This window comes from Parambassis ranga, chromosome 6, assembly GCF_900634625.1.
Source record: "Parambassis ranga chromosome 6, fParRan2.1, whole genome shotgun sequence".
Classification (NCBI taxonomy): domain Eukaryota; kingdom Metazoa; phylum Chordata; class Actinopteri; family Ambassidae; genus Parambassis; species Parambassis ranga.
In genome coordinates this window covers 15,780,462-15,801,757 of record NC_041027.1, presented here as the reverse complement: position 1 = coordinate 15,801,757, position 21,296 = coordinate 15,780,462, and the positions used below count along the sequence as shown (strand labels likewise).

Genomic DNA, 21,296 nt, shown 5'->3' with positions numbered 1-21,296 from the left:
TACTGTCACACAACATCACCACACAGACACACAACATCAACACACAGACACAACATCACCATACAGACACACAGACCCACCATCAACACACAGACACACAACATCAGCACTAAACAACTCAGAGGCACAAAATGAGCACAGAGGCCTGTGTGTGACTGTCCCTGTGTGTGGGTCTTTGAACAGAGGCGTCCCTTTAAACAGGGACAGAGGGGACATTGGAGGTGCACTGGAGGCGTCCCTTTAAACAGGGACAGAGTGGACACTGGAGGCGTCCCTTTAAACAGGGACAGGGGGGACATTGGAGGCGTCCCTTTAAACAGGGACAGAGTGGGCACTGGAGGCGTCCCTTTAAACAGGGACAGGGGGGACATTGGAGGCGTCCCTTTAAACAGGGACAGAGTGGGCACTGGAGGCGTCCCTTTAAACAGGGACAGGGGGGACATTGGAGGCGTCCCTTTAAACAGGGACAGGGGGGACACTGCAGGCGTCCCTTTAAACAGGGACAGTGGGGACACTGGAGGCATCCCTTTAAACAGGGACAGGGGGGACACTGGAGCTCGCTGTGAGACAGTGTAACACTGCCTGAGCGTGGAGCTCCAGTCTGACCGTGCAGACAAACCGTGATATTAGCAGATGTTGGTGAGCTTCATGTCAGCCATCTTGACTCCCCTCTGTGAAGGGTTAAGTTAGTCAAACTGTTAAATGAACTGCTGTTACTGACGTTAACGTTAGCTAGTTTTAAACTAAGAGGGGGTGGACGCGGCCCCACAGGTCACACAGGTGTTAGTGGGTCTTGGTGTGAAAGGGAGGCACGGTGCTGCAGGATCTCTCCTGCTGTGAAGTATCCGAGTACTTCCTGCTGTCCACACATCACGGCTGTGTCTCCCTCTCAGAGGAATGCAGTAATGATGGGAGAAAGTCCGGTGGCACAGCCGGTCCTCTGATTGGCTGTTTCCCTCAGGGCCTGCCCTATAAGGAGTGGAGCAAGGGAGAGAGCGGGTGGGAGGAGGAGGGAGGAGGCCTAGGCCATGTTTGGGATGGAGGGATGGATGGAGGAGGTGAAGGGTTGATAAACTCAGTTGCAGCTCTCAGACTCTCACTTCTGTCCTGCCCCACCCCCACGTCCCAGCAGGCCCTGCACCGCCACGGTAAGAGCTCCGCGCCTCCTGCTGCACCTCCTGCTGCTTCAGCTCCTCTCTTTTTGGAGTACTGCTGAACAGAAACCTCCTCTTCTCTTCACTGTGATCGTCCTGCCTGCTCCTCCACCACTCCTTCCCTGCTCACCTCCTCTCTGGGAACCTCCATCCTCTCTCCATCACCTCCTCCAAGCTGCTCTGCTGCTGTCAGTGCTGAGCAAACATCTGTCCTCCTCCTCTCTGCTGTCTCCTTTTGTTCTGCTCCTCTCAGTGTTTGCACCTCCTTCACCCTCTGTCTCCTGCTGGTTCTCCTCCTGGTTCTCCTGCTGGTTCTCTGCTGTTTGTCTGCGCCTCCTCGTGAAGCCTCCCCCTGTTTATGTGTGTAAGACATGTATTTTTTAAACGGGGTCTGAATCTCCAGGTGTTTTCAACCTTTAGCTCGGACCAGCTGGTTATTGATCGGCAGTATTGATCTGATGAGTTGTGTGGAGGTTGGGTGTGGTCAGTCTGGCTGCTGCAGGATGCCCTGTATGTGGTATCTGAAATGTGAAGTTCAGCCAGCAGGGGGCGCAAACTGCAAATTAAAAATTAATAGATTGATGATTTTTGAACGTCAATAAAATAAATATCTGCAGCGTCATGATTGTGACCAGGGAATTTCAAGTATTCATAATAATTCACTTTAAATTTTAAGTTATGTTTTATTTATGCAGAAGCACCTTTTTTCAGTGCAGTGTGTTTTGTATTCTTTCTAAAGTCATGTGTAACTTTGACAGATGAGGAGCAGCATTACAGTACCAGCAGCAGCGCCCCCTGCTGGGCCAGCTGTTTCCTGTTTGTGTGTCTCTCATTAACCGTCTGTGATGTCAGTGATGACTGAGTGTTGACTGGGGAAGGCTGCAGTCTGTCAGGCAGGACTGAGGGCACACTGAACCTGCCGTCTGTGAAACATCTGATAAATATTTGATCCCAAATTTCATGACTAAATATGGAGTCAACAAGGCAGCGAGAGAGAGAGGGAGCATACAAGGAGTGGGCGAGCGAGGTGAAATGAACGCAGGGAGAGAGAGCATACCAAACACAGCCAGGACTCGGCTCTATGCCCTAATTAGGAAGTTTTCCCAGAGTGCCTTGTTCATTCACAAAAGGACAGTAGTAGTGGAGAGTGTGAGGGAGGAGGGGGAGGAGGGGTGGGTCCAGAAGGATTTCTCCCCCAAGCGTTGAATCATTTTCAGTCTCCCTGCAGTTCTCTGCTTCTCCAGTAGGTGAGCAGGTTTCCCCCACAGTGAACCAACACGCTGACCGTCTCTCCACAGTGTGACTCCGTGTCGTAGCATTGTTGCTCGTCCACAGCGCCCCCTGCAGCCATGTGTGATGATGAGGAGAGCACCGCTCTGGTCTGTGATAATGGATCTGGTCTGTGTAAGGCCGGGTTCGCCGGGGACGACGCCCCCAGAGCCGTCTTCCCCTCCATCGTGGGCCGACCCAGGCACCAGGTGACGGCTTGATGGTCCACATACACACAGGCCGATGCTAATGCTAATGCTATCATGTCCTGTTTTGCATGTTAGAAGTAAACAGATGTAGACACTGATTGCAGGTGTGCAGCAACAGGCCCCGCCCACAGACAGGAGTAACTGACGGCTGTGTGTGTGTGTCAGGGAGTGATGGTGGGCATGGGGCAGAAGGACAGCTACGTCGGCGACGAGGCACAGAGTAAAAGAGGAATCCTCACCCTGAAGTACCCCATCGAACATGGCATCATTACCAACTGGGACGACATGGAGAAGGTCTGACTCCTCCTCCAGCACCGCTGTCAGTCTGCCGCAGTGATTCTGACCGCTTTCTCCTCTCTGATTGGTCAGATCTGGCATCACTCTTTCTACAATGAGCTGCGCGTTGCTCCAGAGGAACATCCCACCCTGCTGACCGAGGCCCCGCTCAACCCCAAAGCCAACAGGGAGAAGATGACGCAGGTATCACACAGCCGCCGCCGCCGCCACCTCTGCTACTGCTACTACAAACACTGCAGTACCTGCCGTTACGATGGGGAAGTGATGATCATTGCGTGTGTTTGTGTGTGTGTGATCAGATCATGTTCGAGACCTTTAATGTTCCTGCCATGTACGTGGCCATCCAGGCCGTCCTGTCCCTGTATGCCTCTGGACGCACCACAGGTTGGACCTCACACAGAACAGACTCAGCGTACACACTTTTATTTTGAAAAGCTGCAGGAGGAAGTTGTTTTTATCTTAAATGTGTCCCTCCCTTTGCTCCACTGTCCAGGTATCGTTCTGGACTCGGGTGATGGCGTCACCCACAACGTACCGATCTACGAGGGCTACGCTCTGCCTCACGCCATCATGAGGCTGGACCTGGCAGGACGTGACCTCACCGACTACCTCATGAAGATCCTGACTGAGCGAGGATACAGCTTTGTCACCACCGGTACTGCAGCGCCACACACAGACACTCCTGACAGGTAATGACCCGTCTGACACTGTCTGTCTGTCCACAGCGGAGAGGGAGATTGTTCGCGACATCAAGGAGAAGCTGTGCTACGTGGCGCTGGACTTTGAGAACGAGATGGGGACGGCGGCAACCTCGTCCTCTCTGGAGAAGAGCTACGAGCTTCCTGATGGTCAGGTCATCACCATTGGCAACGAGAGGTTCCGCTGCCCCGAGACGCTCTTCCAGCCCTCCTTCATCGGTCAGACCGCCGTCTGTTTCCCGCCTCACCTGTTTGTCCGTCTCTACATGTGTGAGAGGATGTTTCAGGGTGTTTGTACTCATTGTGCCTGCAGGTATGGAGTCAGCAGGGATCCACGAGACCACCTACAACAGCATCATGAAGTGTGACATCGACATCCGTAAAGACCTGTACGCCAACAACGTGCTGTCCGGAGGAACCACCATGTACCCGGGCATCGCCGACCGCATGCAGAAAGAGATCACCGCGCTGGCTCCCAGCACCATGAAGATCAAGGTACGGATCACCACCAGCAGCTGGTCAAAGTGTCACAGATCACCATTAACCTTCATTAACCTCCATTAACCCATCAGATCATCGCCCCCCCGGAGAGGAAGTACTCCGTGTGGATCGGCGGCTCCATCCTGGCCTCCCTCTCCACCTTTCAGCAGATGTGGATTAGTAAGCAGGAGTACGACGAAGCCGGACCCTCCATCGTCCACCGCAAGTGTTTCTAAAGGCCCCGCCCTTCCCCAGTTTCTGCACCATCTGCTTTTGTATGCACGCAGCTAACAGGTCCCAGATCAGCTCCAAAGCACAGGCGCAGCAGGAAGTCACAGTTTCTTTGGTATTTAGGAAGATGCTAAAAATCCCTCAAACAGGAAGTGACATCATGATTTTGGTGAACTAAACCTTAAAACATTCAGAACATGTTCCCGCTCTGCTCACCCAAAAACTGTGAATGTGCCGCTTGTCCCCCACCGGTCCCCTCGCTGCACCCGTGGCCCCGCCCCCTCCATATTTGTACTGTTTCTTGTCAAAAAGTGTGTTTTTATTTTTGATGAATAATGCTTGAATGTCGCCCGCTGTTATCTTCCATCACTGGGGAGCAGAGCACATTCACACGGTGCTAAGATGATGTCACTGCTGTTGAACTCTGGGTAGGTGAGCAGGAGGCGTGGCCTCGTGGTGCTGTAAGTGATGAAAGCTGGCATGTGGTGTGAACAGTGGAAGTGACAATCACCCCAGGAAGACAATAAAGAGCTCTCATACAAGAACGGCTGGTTGTTGTGTCTACGTTATGTGTCCTACCACGGGGGCTAACCCTGTCCAAGCTGACGCTGGATCCCACCCTCCATACCTGGACAATCATGTGTTAGTCAGAGCAGGCAGGGCAGCAGCTGGTGTGTTTTATTAGCAAAACATGGCTGTCAGTTTTGAAAAGACACACGCAAACACCTGAATGTTACAAACTGAAAACCTCCGGCTGCAGACAACAGACCACAGTGCACCCGGAAATGTAAAAAACAAATCAATCATATTTAAGAAAATACTAATAAAGTCTGTAAACAGTTTGAAAGACTGCGCTCGGAAACACACTGAAACATCGAGGTGTCGTCTCCTCATTGTTCCAGCAGGGCCGAGCTGGTACACATGCTCCAAACCAGCGTTTGTCTCCTCTACTGGCAGTGAGACACTGCCGTGTGCCTCAAGGTGAGCTAAGCTAATTCAGCCTGCAGGTAACTACTTCTTAAAACGGTGCTAGCTAGCTGGCTAACACAGACTGTCTGGGGCTGAGCGGGGATGTCTCCACATATACCTGATGCTTTGAATACTTGTTTTAAATGCCAAACAAAATGTTTTTCCTTTTAAAGCAGATTCAGTCAAACATTCAATATGAGAAGGCACTCTGTCACCATCTGACACACACAGATCTATGTACAGCTGGTATCAGAAGCAAACAACAGTAAACACTCAACAACACACCCACCCACACAGAGGCAGCATGTTCACAGTTTTCTCTTCAGAAAGAAAGCCTGGCAGTAAACAGCGCCTCCTGTCTGTCACCTGAGGTCCAGCAGGTTGAGCTTCGAGTCCCTGATGACCACGTGCTTACACACCTGGGAGAGCGAGGGGTCGGGTTATAAAGGGTTACAAAAGCTTTCATGGCTTCATGACACTGTGTGTCTGCTACATAGGAGGGAGGCGCTTAGCACAGCTACTGTTAGCCTAAATTAGCACAAAGACTGGAAGGACAGGTAACTGTTAGCCTAGCTGAACATGATAAGGAGGAAATGTTCTCACAGTGAAGAGAGGAGGCTCCTTGGAGTGAGGATGAAAACCTTTGAGCCTGCAGCCAGAAACCTCCGAGATCCCCGGTCCAGTCAACCTGAACACACCCGTACTGAGAACAAGGAGACAGGTTAGTGTGTGTGTGTGTTTGTGTGTGTGTGTGTGTGTGTGTGTGTGCATGTGTGTGTGTGGACATACTCATTGTGTTTAGGAGCACAGACAATGGCGATGGCCTCCGGCAGCATCAGCTGATAGGAGCAGTGGGTGTGGAGGTCAACACTGGAGAGGAAGGCTGTCTGAGTGGGGTGAGTCTGAACACACACAGAGGTCAAAGGTCAACACTGAGCTATACACACAAACACACGCCTGGCACCAGCCTAAAAATCTTTTCTAAACTTCACTGCAGAGTGAGACCTCTGCCTTCAGCTCCTATCTCTGTCTCTCCCTCGCTCTCCTCATCTGCTGCTCGACCACAGGCACTGTTGTCATGGTGATATTTGATCACGCAAATGAAGGGGATAGAGAAGTGCCTCCGAGGTCATTTTCTGTGTGGGCGTGTGTTTGCCGCAGGTGGCAGCAGCACCTTCACTGTGTGGTTAGCATGTGTGTAGCATGTAGCCGTACATGGATCCAGCCCAGAGTCAGCAGGTTCTGCTGGTCCTGGAAACTGAAGAGCTCCTCCACGTTCTCCATGTCGCAGAAATCTGGCCCCGCTGACTGCTTTGGGATCACAACATGAGTCAGCACGAACTCATTGTGTGTCTGAGGGCGAGAGACATTCACACAGGCCACAGAGAGAGAGAGAGCGTTACTGTGTGCTGCTGTCAGCTGACACACTAACAAGCTGCTGTGCTCCAGTCTGAGGTTAGATCCTGGACCACAGTGATGTGCAGCCTCACCAGGCGTCCACAGAGGACTCCGCAGGTCTCTATCCCCCTGGCTGTGTTGGAGTCGGCCAGCAGGAGGAACCGATATGTCAGATCTCTGGGAATCACCACCCGCCTCAGACCCTCCACCCTCTGACCTGCACACAGAACAGACAAACAGCAAGCTGAGGACGCCTCCTGAGGTCTGGGTCACCTGTGTGACACACACACGGGGTCCTGCATGTTTCCAAAGTCCAAGCAGCATGGTAGATGACACACTAAAAGGAACTCTCACTTTTTAATTGGATTGATGAATAACACCAGTAACAACTCGAAGACAGGAAACATGGTTCTGAAACGTCCCCTTCACTGTCACATGACCTGGAGGAGGACTGGCTGGTTCCAGCTGTTGTTATCATATTCCTGCCTCAAGCCTAAGATTAACCTAACAAATGATGTCATGGTGGTCTTCCTGGTGGTCTGGTGTGGATTGGGGGTCTCTGTGGAAGATGGAGGCAGCTCCACTGGCTGCTTCTGCTGCACGTGATGTGGACCCTCCTGTGCTGAAGGTCAGGACCCGGGCTCAGAGGTCCTCTCATTAGTTTTTTAGATTAGGTTACTGTCAGCCGGAAGGTTCCCCTTATGAGACGGGTCCTGTTCAAGGTCTCTTCCTGTTAAAGGACTTTTTCCTGACACTGTTGCTCTTAAGGGGGTTCAGGTTCTGTGTGAAGCAGCTGGAGACAATTCTGACTGTAAAAGGAGCCGAATGAATAAAACGGAACTGAATTATGAAACTAATGCCGGCCCACAGTCAAGCATTATAAGCACTAACAGTGTGTGTGACAGTGTGTGACAGTGTGTGTGTAACAGTGTGTGTGTGTGTAACAGTGTGTGTGTGTGAGACAGTGTGTAACAGTGTGTGTGTGTAACAGTGTGTGTAACAGTGTGTGTGTGTGTGTGTAACAGTGTGTGTAACAGTGTGTGTGTGTAACAGTGTGTGTATCAGTGTGTGTAACTGTGTGTGTAACAGTGTGTGTGTCTGTGTGTGTGTGTCTGTGTGTGTGTATCAGTGTGTGTATCAGTGTAACAGTGTGTGTATCAGTGTGTGTGACAGTGTGTGTGTAATAGTGTGTATCAGTGTGTGTAACAGTGTGTGTATCAGTGTAACAGTGTGTAACAGTGTGTGTATCAGTGTAACAGTGTGTGTAACAGTGTGTGTATCAGTGTGTGTAACAGTGTGTGTAACAGTGTGTGTATCAGTGTGTGTGTGTGTAACAGTGTGTGTATCGGTGTGTGTGTGTGTGTAACAGTGTGTGTATCAGTGTGTGTGTAACAGTGTGTGTATCAATGTGTGTGTAACCATGTGTATCAGTGTGTGTGTAACAGTGTGTGTAATAGTGTGTATCAGTGTGTGTGTAACAGTGTGTATCAGTGTGTGTGTGTGTGTGTGTGTGTGTGACTGTGTGTGTGTATCAGTGTGTGTAACAGTGTGTGTATCAGTGTGTGTATCAGTGTGTAACAGTGTGTGTATCAGTGTGTGTAACAGTGTGTGTAACAGTGTGTGTAACAGTGTGTGTAACAGTGTGTATCAGTGTGTGTGACAGTGTGTGTATCAGTGTGTGTGTGTGACTGTATGTGTGTATCAGTGTGTGTATCAGTGTAACAGTGTGTGTGACAGTGTGTAACAGTGTGTGTGTAATAGTGTGTATCAGTGTGTGTGTAACATTGTGTATCAGTGTGTGTATCAATGTGTGTGTAACAGTGTGTATCAGTGTGTGTATCAGTGTGTGTAACAGTGTGTGTGTAACAGTGTGTGTATCAATGTGTGTGTAACCATGTGTATCAGTGTGTGTGTAACAGTGTGTGTAATAGTGTGTATCAGTGTGTGTAACAGTGTGTATCAGTGTGTGTGTAACAGTGTGTAAAAGTGTATATCATTGTGTGTGTGTGTAATAGTGTGTATCAGTGTGTAACAGTGTGTGTCAGTGTGTGTGTAACAGTGTGTGTAATAGTGTGTATCAGTGTGTGTAACAGTGTGTATCAGTGTGTAACAGTGTGTGTCAGTGTGTGTGTAACAGTGTGTATCGGTGTGTGTGTATCAGTGTGTGTGTAACAGTGTGTAACAGTGTGTATCAGTGCATGTGTAATAGTGTGTATCAATGTGTGTGTAACAGTGTGTATCAGTGTGTGTAACAGTGTGTGTAACAGTGTGTGTAACTGTGTGTATCAGTGTAACAGTGTGTAACAGTGTGTGTATCAGTCTGTGTGTGTGTGACTGTGTGTGTATCAGTGTAACAGTGTGTGTGACAGTGTGTAACAGTGTGTGTATGTGTGTGTGTAATAGTGTGTATCAGTGTGTGTATCAGTGTGTGTAACAGTGTGTATCAGTGTGTGTATCAATGTGTGTGTAACCATGTGTATCAGTGTGTGTAACAGTGTGTGTGTAACAGTGTGTATCAGTGTGTGTATCAATGTGTGTGTAACCATGTGTATCAGTGTGTGTGTAACAGTGTGTAACAGTGTGTGTAATAGTGTGTATCAGTGTGTGTAACAGTGTGTATCAGTGTGTGTGTAACAGTGTGTAAAAGTGTATATCATTGTGTGTGTGTAATAGTGTGTATCAGTGTGTAACAGTGTGTGTCAGTGTGTGTGTAACAGTGTGTGTAATAGTGTGTATCAGTGTGTAACAGTGTGTGTGTCAGTGTGTGTGTGTAACAGTGTGTATCGGTGTGTGTGTATCAGTGTGTAACAGTGTGTGTGTCAGTGTGTGTGTAACAGTGTGTATCGGTGTGTGTGTATCAGTGTGTGTGTAACAGTGTGTAACAGTGTGTATCAGTGCATGTGTAATAGTGTGTATCAATGTGTGTGTAACTGTGTGTAACAGTGTGTATCAGTGTGTGCAATAGTGTGTAACAGTGTGTGTAACAGTGTGTGTAACTGTGTGTATCAGTGTAACAGTGTGTAACAGTGTGTGTAACAGTGTAACAGTGTGTGTGACAGTGTGTAACAGTTTGTGTATCAGTGTGTGTGTAATAGTGTGTATCAGTGTCTGTAACAGTGTGTGTAATAGTATGTATCAGTGTGTGTATCAGTGTGTGTGTAACAGTGTGTGTAATAGTGTGTATCAGTGTGTAACAGTGTGTGTAACAGTGTGTGTAATAGTATGTATCAGTGTGTGTAACAGTGTGTGCAATAGTATGTATCAGTGTGTGTAACAGTGTGTGCAATAGTATGTATCAGTGTGTGTATCAGTGTGTATCAGTGTGTGTGTAACAGTGTGTATCAGTGTGTGTAACAGTGTGTGTGTATCAGTGTGGGCTTACTGTGGACTCCAGCTAGCGTGGAGGCTGGTTGGCTGACAGGAGCAGGTGTTCGGTTTCTGTTAGGGTCCGCCCCCTGGGATCTCACGCTCACTTTGATTGGCTGCTGAGACAGGCAGGAGCCGTCTGTGACCTCGGGCGCTTTGGTCTCCACCTGCAGGAGGAAGCGGTCTGTTTAATTTCTGGACACGTTTTGGACTCCAGCCGCTCTGGAGGAACGTGCTGTGATGTATGATGGGAGAAAGAGTCGCAGAGCTGTGGTTCAATGTTTAATTCAGTGTGTCCCTTTAAAACGATACCAAATACTATAAATCACTGAACCGTGTCCTTAACGAGGGCCAATACCAAGACATGCACCAGTGTCAAGGAACAGTCACGCAGCTGGCGGCACAGCACTCAGCAGCACTGACATGCCACGCTACCTTTGGCTCCGCCCCCTCTCCTCGTCTGCTGGCCAGCTCCTGACGCCTCAGCTGGTCCTCAAAGTAGCGGAACTGCTCCGATTCGATCTGCATGCGCCTCAGCGCGGCGACACGCTGCCTCTCCTGCTCCAGCAGGATTACTCGCCGTCTGTCCTCATCCAATAGGGAGAGCCGCTGCAGCTGCTGGCCACACCCATCGACCACCACCGCCGCCTGGTTCTGAGGAAATAAACGAGTTATGTCTTAAGTACTCCTTTAAAAGCTCTAGTTGGAGCGACTCTGAGCAGTGACAGGTGTAGCTACTGTGCTTGTAATGCTAATCTGAATGGTCACAACTCATCTCTAACATTAGCATTAGCTCACATTAGCAGCCGATAAGGAGTTAAAGCCTAGCTTTAGCCTTTAGCTAAACAACATTTTCAGACAGGCAGTTTGTGTTTGTGTCCTCACACTTACCATGTACACGCCGTTTCCCTGGATAATACCCATAATGCACCAAACCTGCTCTGAATACAAGTTCTCACTGAGGCAGACGGGACAGACCGCCCAATGACAGGACAGGAATAAACCTGTCAATCATCCTGCAGCTAATCTGATTATCAGCTGAACACACTTCCAATCACACTGTGATATCTGATGACCGCACACACAGACAAAGAGACACACACACACACAAACTGACAAACAAACACACACACACAAACTGACAAACACACACACACAGAAACAGACACACTCAGACACACACACACAGACAGACACACACAGACAGACACACACACACACACACAGACAGACACAGACACACACACAGACACACACACAGACAGACACACACTCACACAGACACACACAGACAGACACACAGACACACACTCACACAGACACACACACAAACAGACACACACACAGACACACACACACACACAGACAGACACACAGACACACAGACACACACACAGACACACACTCACACAGACACACACACACTCATACACACACAAACAGACACACACTCATACAGACACACATACAGACACACACAGACACACACACACACAGACACACACATACACACAAACAGACACACACACAGACACACACAGACACACACACACAGACACACACACACACAGACACACACCACACACACCACACACACACAGACACACACACAGACTGACCTGGGCTCTGAGGTACTCCGTGTGCTCTCTGCTGTATTTCTCCTGAAGGCGTTTCTTCAGCTCGTCTTTACGAGGAAACGCCACTTCCTGAAGTTTCTGCAGAGACACACAGAATGTGAGACGTGGACTTTCCTGTCCTCGGAGGTCTGCAGACTGATCACAGGCAGCTCTGACCTTCATGATGAGCTGCTTCTCTGGGACAGCTGAACACTGCTGGTAGTCTCTGTGGCCCGGCAGCTTCTCTACAAACAGACTAAGACAAACAGCGGCGCTGACTGATCTGTGACTGAAACCCTGACAGAAACCTCTGCTGTGTTGATGTCAGCGGCCTCACGTGATGAACTTGGTATAAAGCACGTAGGCGTTCTCCAGGCTGCCCTCCTCCAGGTAAACCGCCGCCATACGCTCCATCTCCACCCCGGAGCGGAAATACCGTCGGGGTGGGATGTCCTCGTTGATCTCCACGCAGCATCCCATCTTCCCCAGCGCCCGAACCCGCTCCACCGCCGTCAGTGACACATCGGTGTAGTCCGGTTCTGCTGCCAGTTTCTTCTGCATAACACCAAGACAGCAGAGTGATTCAGACCAACATGGAAGTCAGAAAAACTCCACGGGCGCTGCTGACCTGTGATCCCACTCTGTCAATGCTAATACTAATGCTAAGAGCAGGTCAGTTTGAAAAGGATTCTCAAAGGAGAGTCCGTCCATTGGACCGCTGCAGAGACACTGAGCCTTTCATTGACCTGTAACCATGGTAACCACAGAACAAGATGGAGACAGCTGCGGCCTCAGAAATGTAGGGAAATGATGTAAAACTAGAACTTTTGAAGTTAAAACTGTTGAGGGTGAGAACAACAGGGAGGACACGCTGCAAATTTAAAAACCAACACACAGAAACATCTCACATCTCAGCTGAGCTGAACTCCTGGCAGGAAACCTAGATTAACGATTTCTGCTGGGAGCTTGAATGCAGCATTTGTTACTCAGCTCATTTACATGAGGAGACCCTCGACAGTTTGACTGTCCCGTGGATAAACAGCCCTCTGTCCGCTCAGGAGCAGCAGTCTGAGCTAATGCTAATCTAAAACCAATGTTAATCTCATCTACATCCAACATTACTCTTATCTGAATCAAATGCTATGCTAATCTAACATTGGTCTACCGTAATCTAATTTTATCTAATCTAATTTAACGTTAGTCTAATCTAATTTCATGTAATCTTATCTAATCTAATTTAACATTAATTTAATCTAATCTAGTATTAGTCTAATCTAATTTAACCTAACATTAATCTAATTGTATCTAAAATCTAAACTAATTTTCATAATCTAAACTAATTTAATCCAACATTAACCTAATCTATACATATATCTAATCTAATCTAATCTAATCTAATCTAATCTAATCAATTCTAATCTAATCTAATCTAATCTAATCTAATCAATTCTAATCTAATCTAATCTAATCTAATCTAATCTAATCTAATCTAATCTAATCTAATCTAACATTAATGTAATCTAATATAATCTGACATTAATTTGATCTAATCTGATATGAATCTAATCTGATAAAGATTGAATATGATGTAATCTAAATGTGATGATAATTTAATGTCAATCTAATCTTAATGTTAAAGCACTTTCTGACAAGGAAACACAAACATACACATTTATAAACACAGTGAATACTCACCAGTGTGTTCAAACTGAAGCTTTGCTCCATGGTGTGTGTGTGAGTGTGTGTCTGTGTGTGTCACTGGTCGGCCCACGGCCGGCTCATCCATCTGCCACCACCCATGATGCTTCACTGCAGGGGAGACAAAAAACAGATGAGCGGCTCACTGCGTGGAATGTTCCTTTAGTCATCCTCATCCTCATCACACCTGCTCGTCCTTCGGTTTGGCCCATGGTTACCATGACAACCAGCAGCTAACCATCCAAGTGACTCACTCACTCTAACAGAAAAGAGACAAAGAGAGGGAGAAGCCGACAAGCTCCCACTCCTCTCCACATTTATGAAGACAAAAACACAGAGCGCCTCTGATTCATCAGCAAGCCGTCTGCTACCCCGGGATGATGGTGTCACTGTGGCAACAGGTGCAGAAGATGCAGGACGAACTAAAACTCCGCGAGGATGACAAAAAGTTCGGCCCATCCTCATGAAAACCAGCACCTAGATCAAGTCCAGATGAGCCAGCCAATCACAGAGGGACCTTCAGGCGCCTCTGTGTGAATGACAGCCTGTGGGGGGGGCGGGGACAGCAGTCAAACCCGCTGGTCCACATTCACCGAGCTGCGGTTCAACCGGTTCACACGTCCACCAGTCAGGCGACACTGTCCCGCTTCCACTCATGAAGCGAACACGGAGGTTCTTCGTGGACAGCATGACGTCACAGCGCCGTTGGCCTTTGACCTGATATCTGTCTACACTCCTGAACATCATTTTAAGATGACAAATCACAGCTCAGCTGAGGAGCGGCTCACACACAGACACACACACACACACACACACTCACACACACAGAGTTAATGGAATAAACAATAACAAATAAACAGGATCGGGTCTGAGAGCAGCGCGCGGGCGCAGCGGGCGCAGCAGCCGGTGGATTTACCGAGTTGCGGTCTCCTTTATGGGCGCAGAGCGTCGGCATCCCGCCGCCACATGTGGAGCTCAGGGGGTTAAATCCGGGCCGGTCCCGGCCTGAAGGCGGCTTGGTCCACACCGGGAGGACAGGTGTGAAGGAATCAGCTGCGAGGTGTCCGGATGCTGCTTCAAACGGCGGCTCGTGGCGGAGATGGTGGCCTCGAAGATCGTCTCTGAGCGCAGAGGTGTCACTACCAGCTTCCGGTCTGTCAGCCGCGCCGTGCGACAACTCTGCGCATGCGCTCCATCCATTTGACAGATTGAAAGATGTCTCACTCTGACTGATTTTAAGGGGTCGATTCGTGGAACGTTTTGTTTCGATTTGTCTTTTTATGATTTACATGTTTTATCATAACTCTCATTTTATTTCCTGGGGTTGTGATCAAACGCATTAGTTTACATGTAAACCGGCCCCCCTGGGTTCGGGGGCCCGTTTCATAGAGCAGGTTTAGTGAACACTCTGAGTAACCCCGAGGGAGAGGAGCAGGCTGACGTCAGCTGCTGTCATTATCACGTGGTTTCAGTCTGGCGCTGAAGTCCACCTGTGCTTTCTGGACGTGTGACTTTATGGATGCATGTTCAACCTGTGGCTGAAGCGTCACTGTGAGCGCATGTCAAGAGAATCCAGCAGCTCCCCCTGCTGGACGCTGAGCGGCGTCAAAGCCTGCCAGCAATTTCTCCTGATGTTTGACTGATCACGTGCTCTAAACGGGAGGTTTCTTGATCAGGTTGTCTGACAGACACAGTTACCAAATATAACACATGTTGTAGTAAACACGGAAGTAGATTCTCCACTCGCGTTCCGTCTTTTATCAAAATATAGGCGAACAACAGCGTTTTATTCTGAAATGCGGTGCCGGAAGTGCCGCTGACGTGTCCAGGTGAGTTCCTGCCGTCATGGGGCTGGTGTACTCGGAGGTAAGAAGACACCTTTTCTGTTTTGTGACTCGAACAAAGTTCAATCCGCTCCTTTTACTTATTTATTCTGACGGTGTGACGACACACTTCCTGTCCGTTCTGACGCCTGGTCCACACACACCTGGGCCTCTGTGTGGCGCCACGCGCCGTTAAAACAGTATATATTAAAATCAGTGACAGGAAACATGCAGGGAGTCACACAAACACCACGTGACCATTACTCAGATCAATGAGTCTGAGGGGGGGGGTACTTTAGCTTGTGTCTGTGTGTGTCTGTGTGTCAATGTCGTGCATCAGTGGGAGTTGTGAGATAACAGGAAACTTGATCAACTGGTTTGTGTAGAGAGCTGATATCTGACGGATCCATTGTATCAGCCTAGCAGCGGGGAACATGTTAGCCTAGCTTAGCATAAGCTGCTGTTGTTCTTCAGTCTGTGGTTGGTTAACCAGCCTTAGTAAACTCCTCCTCCTCCTCAGCCGGCCTGTCAGGCAGCGTACAGTGGAGACATCCATCAGCTCTATCAGCTCCTGAAAAACAACCCGAGCCTCCTGAACATCCAGGAGCAACAGACCGGGGACACTCCTCTTATCGCCGCCTGTCGCCATGGACACGTGAATGTGGTCAAATACCTGCTGGACAACAAGGCAGACGTCCACCTGACCAATAAGGTGCTTTTACCTGATGATGTCACCATGAAGCTGTCAATGATAGTGGTCTCATGTGGACAGTTTGTCTCCATGTCTTTCTGTTAGAAGCGGAGGACATGTCTCCACTATGCGTCCAGGAGGACATTCTCTCTGCTGGACTATCTGATGATCTCCATCCTGATGCCCGTCCTGCTGCTCGGGTACTTCATTATGGTATGACACCAAACACAGCCTCGGCCAATCGGCAGCCTCGGTCAGGATGACATCACTCCAAAGGTTTCTCTGTCTGTGCTGCAGTTACAGAGGCAGAGGAAGAACGTGGCGTTGATGGAGGCCGTGCTGAGCAGCAGGGTTGACGTCAACGCTGTCGATGCTGTGAGTGAACATTGTCAGTGTAAAGCGCCCCCTGCTGCATGGACATCTAGCCTAGCTTAGCACAAAGACTGAGGGCTAAAGAGAGATATAGCCTAGCTTAGCACAGAGTGTGGAAGACGCGGGGAACTGTTAGCCTAGCCTAGCTCTTGTGTGCCACCTTAAATCTGGTTTCATGTGTTCGGTGTAGAAAGGAAACACAGCTCTTCACTACGTCTGTCAGAGGAAGAGTCATCATCTGGTGCCTCTACTGCTTCAACGAAACATCGACATCAACATCAGGAACAATGTACGTACGTAAACGATCGCATGTGTGCGGCTTCCTGTGGCGTGATGACATCACAGCAGTGAATCTGTGTTTCAGGGTGGAGAGACTCCACTGGACATCGCCAGAGGACTCAAGTTCCACAAGATCGTCAACATGCTGAGGAAGGAGCGCTGATGGAAACAGCTAGCCTCGATGCTAACGCTATAACCACCAAAGCTGTCGGTCATACAGGACGTGTAAAAACTGATCATGTAGATATAAAATCAATCAGTCTTTATTATTAAGCAACATTTCAAATCAATGTTCATCACAAACACATGAATAAAATGTGGACACGGAACAAGAGTCCATTTAATGCTAACATGTTGCTAACATGTTGTCAGACTTTCAGAATAAAGGTACGAGCTTCTTAAAAGCTGAGAGTTAGAATATGGTGAGGTCCTGTATTGATTACATCATTTATAGGGTTAAAATCAGTTTACAGTGCAGACCGACACACCGACGGCCGCATGCTGTATTCAGCTCTTTGTTTGGCAGGTCAGTGTTCACACAGCTGATACAGAGGAGCAGCCTCAGACAGACACACACGTCCAACACACAGTGATTCTTAAAAGAAACACTGCTGCTCACACACACACACAGACAGACACACACACACACACACACAGTCCCACAGACACACACGTCCAACACACAGTGATTCTTAAAAGAAACACTGCTGCTCACACACACACACACAGACAGACACACACACACACACACAGACACACACGTCCAACACACAGTGATTCTTAAAAGAAACACTGCTGCTCACACACACACACACAGACAGACACACACACACACACACAGTCCCACAGACACACACGTCCAACACACAGTGATTCTTAAAAGAAACACTGCTGCTCACACACACACACACACACACACACACACTGACTCTACTGGTGCTCCTGCAGCAGCTTCAGGATGGAGGGAAACATCTGTTCAGGAGCATCCAGACCCCAAATAAAATCCAGATGTTCCCAGTGCTGGATGTGCTGATGGTAGACCAGGTTTGACACCTGAACATCACACAGACACAGACACACACACAGACACAGCTGGAGTCATTTGGCTCAGGAAATGATAACAATGTCTACACACAGGTGTGGTGCTATAAACATTTAACTGACATTCCTACAGCCTCTCAGTTTTTATTAGTGTCACATGCTCCAGAAGCTCTTATTGTGAAAGAGGAAATCCTAGTAAGAGGATCAATAACAAGGCTCTATCAGTATTTTCTCCTGTGTGCTCTGACTGACCTGAGTGAGGAGGACGGCCACGTCTTTGGGGTCCGCCAGCGTGTCTTGTCCCCCTGAGAACAGAGCGGTGGGAACCTTCATGTCTTGGACCTGGTACTGGGGCGGGGTGGACTACAGAGTGGACACATGGAGGACACGTGGTGACACAGAGACACTCAACAGTCTCATCAATAGAGCTGATTTGTCCTGTGTCCTCACCTGGTTGTAGTGCTGCATGTTTCCTGCAGCTCCAAAGTCAAAGGCCATCAGTTTACCTCCATGAACAGCCTGAGGACACACACAGACACACACAGACACACACACACACTCTGTAACAGCTGCTCTGTGTGGGGCAGCAGAAACCCCCCATCCACTTTCTGAATATGTTCCTCCTGCACTACAGGGCCATGGGGGTGCAGGACCTGTCCCAGCGGTCCATGGGTGAGAAGCGGGGTCACCCTGGACAGGTCGTGTTAAGAGTGTGTGTGTGTGTGTGTGTGTGTGTACCTGGGCCCAGTGGATCATGTTCTGGACTGATGTCCCAGCAGGGCAGTGAGTGCTGTAGACTGGAGTCCGAGTCTGAAATACACACAGCGGTCAGCGCTGACAGACAGCTCTCTCTCATGGTCTTCATCAGCAGACAGTAATCTGATTACTGCCCTGTGTAATCTGATTACAGTCGGACATACGAACCATGTTGAGGTTTTTCTCATCGAAGCCACACAGGATGAAGAAGAGGTTTCCACACAGCTCGCTCAGCACCTTCTTAGCACACACGTGTTCTGCCAGCCACTCGATCATGCGACTCTGAGGCAGGAAGTCCTGCTTACCAAACAGGTCCTGCAGGGCGCGACGACAGACACATCATCAATACCAATCACGACACATCAGGAACACATCAACTCAGACGTCATCAGCTTATTTGAAAAACTCGGAGCGACTCATTATCAGCCGAGCAGGCGTTAACTTGTTCACTGGTTAGCAGGTGTTACCCAGATAAGGTACTCTGGCAGGACGGACAGTTTGGTCATCGGGCTGGTGGTGAACGCCACGGTGGCTACAGGAGCCAGACCAAAGAACAGCTTGATCTTACTGGCCAGTTCTGGCAGCGTGGAGAATGCTATGAATGCTGGGAAACAGGACAGAAACACAAAGAGGCATCAGAAGAGACAGGATCCTATTTCTGTCACTTCAAAATAAGAGCAGCTGGTCCTGCGGTACCAATGGTGGTGCCCTGAGAGTGTCCGATGTAGAAGATCTGGTCCTGGCCGGTCACCTTCAGGATGTGGTTTATAACAGCTGGAAGGTCCTTCAGAGCCATCTCGTCATGACTGAAAAGCATCATCATCATCATCATCATCACCTTCATCATCAACATCATCATCACCATCATCATCATCACCATCATCATCATCATCACCATCATCATCATCATCACCTTCATCATCACCTTCATCATCACCTTCATCATCAACATCATCATCACCATCATCATCATCATCACCTTCATCATCATCATCAACATCATCATCACCATCATCATCATCATCACCTTCATCATCACCTTCATCATCAACATCATCATCACCATCATCATCATCATCACCTTCATCACCATCATCACCTTCATCATCATCATCATCATCATCATCACCTTCATCACCATCATCATCACCTTCATCATCATCATCACCATCATCATCATCACATCATCATCACCATTATGATCGTCACCTTCATCATCATCATCATCATCACCCTCCTCCCTGTGTTAGATCCTACCTGAACCTCCAGTACTCATCCTGGTCTGGGCTCAGGGTCTTGTGCTTCCTGGACCAGGTGTTCCCGCGGCTGTTTCCAATCCACACATCATATCCTGCGTCAGCCAGCACGTAGCCCAGGCTGGAGTTTGGCGGGTTGGTGATCCAGTTACTGCCTGCAGCTAGGAGGCCATGTTGGAGGAAGACCGCTGGCCTCGGACCTGCAGGACACCAGAAAGGCTGTCGGTCAGCTGACCTGAAGTGTGTCACACTTTCAAGAACAAAGTTCATGGTTAAACATGAACTTCCTGTTTCTCCACAAGTGAAAACAGAAATAACCGCCTGACCTCGGGTGTGTTTGAGTCCGTGTGGGATCCTGTTGACGACCAGGATGTAGCCATCCTCCGTCAGCACCTCGTGTTCCTCTGCAGGGTACCCCCACCTCCGCACAATCTCCGTCTGAGCACACAAACAGCCTGATGAACCCTCACCTCATGCAGGGGCGGGGCCTGCTGATAACCTAATGAGTGACCTCAGATGAACAAAGCTAAACGTGATGCGTCTGTGTCTGGACAAGCAGCAGCGGGTCAGAGTCCAGCAGCCAATCAGGACTGAGTCTCAGGAATCTTATTGCGAAAGAAGCATTCTCAGTCAGACTTTGTGGAACTTCTGTGGATCCGTGGACCCTTCAGCTGTACTCACGATGTTCATGTGCACTTCAGGGTCCAGCTTCTCCTGCAGGCCACCAGAGTGCCGCCGCGAGCCCACTGCTGGCTTCCCGTGGACCAGAGCGCAGAGAAACAGCACACACACCGACACACACAGCATGGTCTGAGACACACACAGACACACACACACAGACACACACACACACACACAGACACACACACACACACACAGACACACAGACACACACACACACACACACACACAGACACACACACACACACACAGACACACAGACACAGACACACACACACGCAGACACACACACACACACACACAGACACACACACACACACACAGACACACACAGACACACACACACAGACACACACACGCAGACACACAGACACACACACAGACACACACACACAGACACACACAGACACACACACACAGACACACACACGCAGACACACACACACAGACACGGACACACACACACGCAGACACACACACACACACACAGACACACACACACACACAGACACACACAGACACACACCACAGACACACACACGCAGACACACAGACACACACACAGACACACACACACACACACAGACACACACACAGACACACACACACACACACACACACACACACACACACACAGACACACACACACACACACACACACACAGACACACAGACACACACACACACACACACACAGACACACACACACACAGACACAACACACACACAGACACACACACACACACACAGACACACACACACAGACACACACACACACACACACACACAGACACACACACAATAGTCGTTAATAGAAAGTACTGACGGTAACGGTACCCGGTAATGATCGGTCTGAAGGCGCTGCACTCACCTCTCCTCTGCCTGTTGATCTCTGACTGAACTTCTCTCTGATCAGCTGACTGTTTACAGAAGAGCACGGCCGTGACGTCACACGTGAAATCACACCATGATTGGCCAGAGATTACACTGAGATGATTAACCGTTAGGCCTC

General features: G+C 49.1%; 4 protein-coding genes across 7 annotated transcripts; 2 read left to right on the top strand and 2 right to left on the bottom strand.

The window, feature by feature from the left end:
• Positions 1 to 991: 991 nt before the first annotated feature.
• On the top strand, positions 992 to 4,883 carry acta2 (actin alpha 2, smooth muscle). 3 transcript variants are annotated; one of them, XM_028407587.1, is made up of 9 exons: positions 992 to 1,148; positions 2,453 to 2,632; positions 2,798 to 2,926; positions 3,002 to 3,112; positions 3,229 to 3,313; positions 3,423 to 3,584; positions 3,655 to 3,846; positions 3,941 to 4,122; positions 4,200 to 4,883. In XM_028407587.1, the coding sequence occupies exons 2-9, from the start codon at positions 2,504 to 2,506 to the stop codon at positions 4,341 to 4,343; spliced, it is 1,134 nt and encodes a 377-aa protein (XP_028263388.1). In that variant the 5' UTR covers positions 992 to 1,148; positions 2,453 to 2,503; the 3' UTR covers positions 4,344 to 4,883. The 3 variants fall into 3 exon arrangements, with proteins under 3 accessions (XP_028263388.1, XP_028263386.1, XP_028263387.1); XM_028407585.1 differs by having other exon boundaries at positions 1,000 to 1,148; positions 2,399 to 2,632; positions 4,200 to 4,343; XM_028407586.1 differs by having other exon boundaries at positions 1,045 to 1,148; positions 2,402 to 2,632; positions 4,200 to 4,343.
• A 24-nt stretch (positions 4,884 to 4,907) lies between these two features.
• stambpl1 (STAM binding protein-like 1) lies at positions 4,908 to 14,504 on the bottom strand. Of its 2 annotated transcripts, XM_028407582.1 has the most exons (12): positions 14,302 to 14,504; positions 13,383 to 13,496; positions 12,025 to 12,242; positions 11,865 to 11,943; positions 11,691 to 11,786; positions 10,507 to 10,725; positions 10,088 to 10,238; positions 6,798 to 6,922; positions 6,523 to 6,660; positions 6,097 to 6,209; positions 5,911 to 6,010; positions 4,911 to 5,726 (listed from the first exon to the last, which is right to left on the bottom strand). In XM_028407582.1, the coding sequence occupies exons 2-12, from the start codon at positions 13,410 to 13,412 to the stop codon at positions 5,670 to 5,672; spliced, it is 1,326 nt and encodes a 441-aa protein (XP_028263383.1). In that variant the 5' UTR covers positions 13,413 to 13,496; positions 14,302 to 14,504; the 3' UTR covers positions 4,911 to 5,669. The 2 variants fall into 2 exon arrangements, with proteins under 2 accessions (XP_028263382.1, XP_028263383.1); XM_028407581.1 differs by lacking the exon at positions 14,302 to 14,504 and having other exon boundaries at positions 4,908 to 5,726; positions 13,383 to 13,427.
• A 558-nt stretch (positions 14,505 to 15,062) lies between these two features.
• Positions 15,063 to 16,804, top strand: ankrd22 (ankyrin repeat domain 22). Its single transcript, XM_028408397.1, has 6 exons — positions 15,063 to 15,251; positions 15,729 to 15,920; positions 16,005 to 16,112; positions 16,197 to 16,274; positions 16,462 to 16,560; positions 16,636 to 16,804. The coding sequence occupies exons 1-6, from the start codon at positions 15,231 to 15,233 to the stop codon at positions 16,711 to 16,713; spliced, it is 576 nt and encodes a 191-aa protein (XP_028264198.1). The 5' UTR covers positions 15,063 to 15,230; the 3' UTR covers positions 16,714 to 16,804.
• Positions 16,798 to 21,294, bottom strand: lipf (lipase, gastric). The gene is made up of 11 exons (XM_028408390.1): positions 21,156 to 21,294; positions 20,285 to 20,413; positions 19,930 to 20,041; positions 19,605 to 19,803; positions 19,044 to 19,153; positions 18,815 to 18,951; positions 18,516 to 18,662; positions 18,330 to 18,401; positions 18,042 to 18,110; positions 17,844 to 17,954; positions 16,798 to 17,603 (listed from the first exon to the last, which is right to left on the bottom strand). The coding sequence occupies exons 2-11, from the start codon at positions 20,408 to 20,410 to the stop codon at positions 17,481 to 17,483; spliced, it is 1,206 nt and encodes a 401-aa protein (XP_028264191.1). The 5' UTR covers positions 20,411 to 20,413; positions 21,156 to 21,294; the 3' UTR covers positions 16,798 to 17,480.
• Between the last annotated feature and the right edge of the window lie 2 nt (positions 21,295 to 21,296).

What these genes read in the sequence shown, in the direction of transcription:
- acta2 (XM_028407587.1), top strand. Translation starts at nt 2,504, where the DNA reads ATGTGTGATGATGAGGAGAGCACCGCTCTGGTCTGTGATAATGGATCT. An exon ending in ACTGGGACGACATGGAGAAG is followed by an intron (nt 2,927 to 3,001) that starts GTCTGACTCCTC and finishes CTGATTGGTCAG; the next exon opens with ATCTGGCATCACTCTTTCTA. An exon ending in ATACAGCTTTGTCACCACCG is followed by an intron (nt 3,585 to 3,654) that starts GTACTGCAGCGC and finishes GTCTGTCCACAG; the next exon opens with CGGAGAGGGAGATTGTTCGC.
- stambpl1 (XM_028407582.1), bottom strand. Translation starts at nt 13,412, where the DNA reads ATGGAGCAAAGCTTCAGTTTGAACACACTG. An exon ending in CGGAGTACCTCAGAGCCCAG is followed by an intron (nt 10,726 to 11,690) that starts GTCAGTCTGTGT and finishes TTATTTCCTCAG; the next exon opens with AACCAGGCGGCGGTGGTGGT. An exon ending in GAGTCCTCTGTGGACGCCTG is followed by an intron (nt 6,661 to 6,797) that starts GTGAGGCTGCAC and finishes TCTCGCCCTCAG; the next exon opens with ACACACAATGAGTTCGTGCT.
- ankrd22 (XM_028408397.1), top strand. Translation starts at nt 15,231, where the DNA reads ATGGGGCTGGTGTACTCGGAG. An exon ending in TGGGGCTGGTGTACTCGGAG is followed by an intron (nt 15,252 to 15,728) that starts GTAAGAAGACAC and finishes CCTCCTCCTCAG; the next exon opens with CCGGCCTGTCAGGCAGCGTA. An exon ending in ACGTCAACGCTGTCGATGCT is followed by an intron (nt 16,275 to 16,461) that starts GTGAGTGAACAT and finishes TGTTCGGTGTAG; the next exon opens with AAAGGAAACACAGCTCTTCA.
- lipf (XM_028408390.1), bottom strand. Translation starts at nt 20,410, where the DNA reads ATGCTGTGTGTGTCGGTGTGTGTGCTGTTTCTCTGCGCTCTGGTCCAC. An exon ending in CTGAAGTGCACATGAACATC is followed by an intron (nt 20,042 to 20,284) that starts GTGAGTACAGCT and finishes TTGTGTGCTCAG; the next exon opens with ACGGAGATTGTGCGGAGGTG. An exon ending in ATGAGAAAAACCTCAACATG is followed by an intron (nt 18,402 to 18,515) that starts GTTCGTATGTCC and finishes TGTGTATTTCAG; the next exon opens with ACTCGGACTCCAGTCTACAG.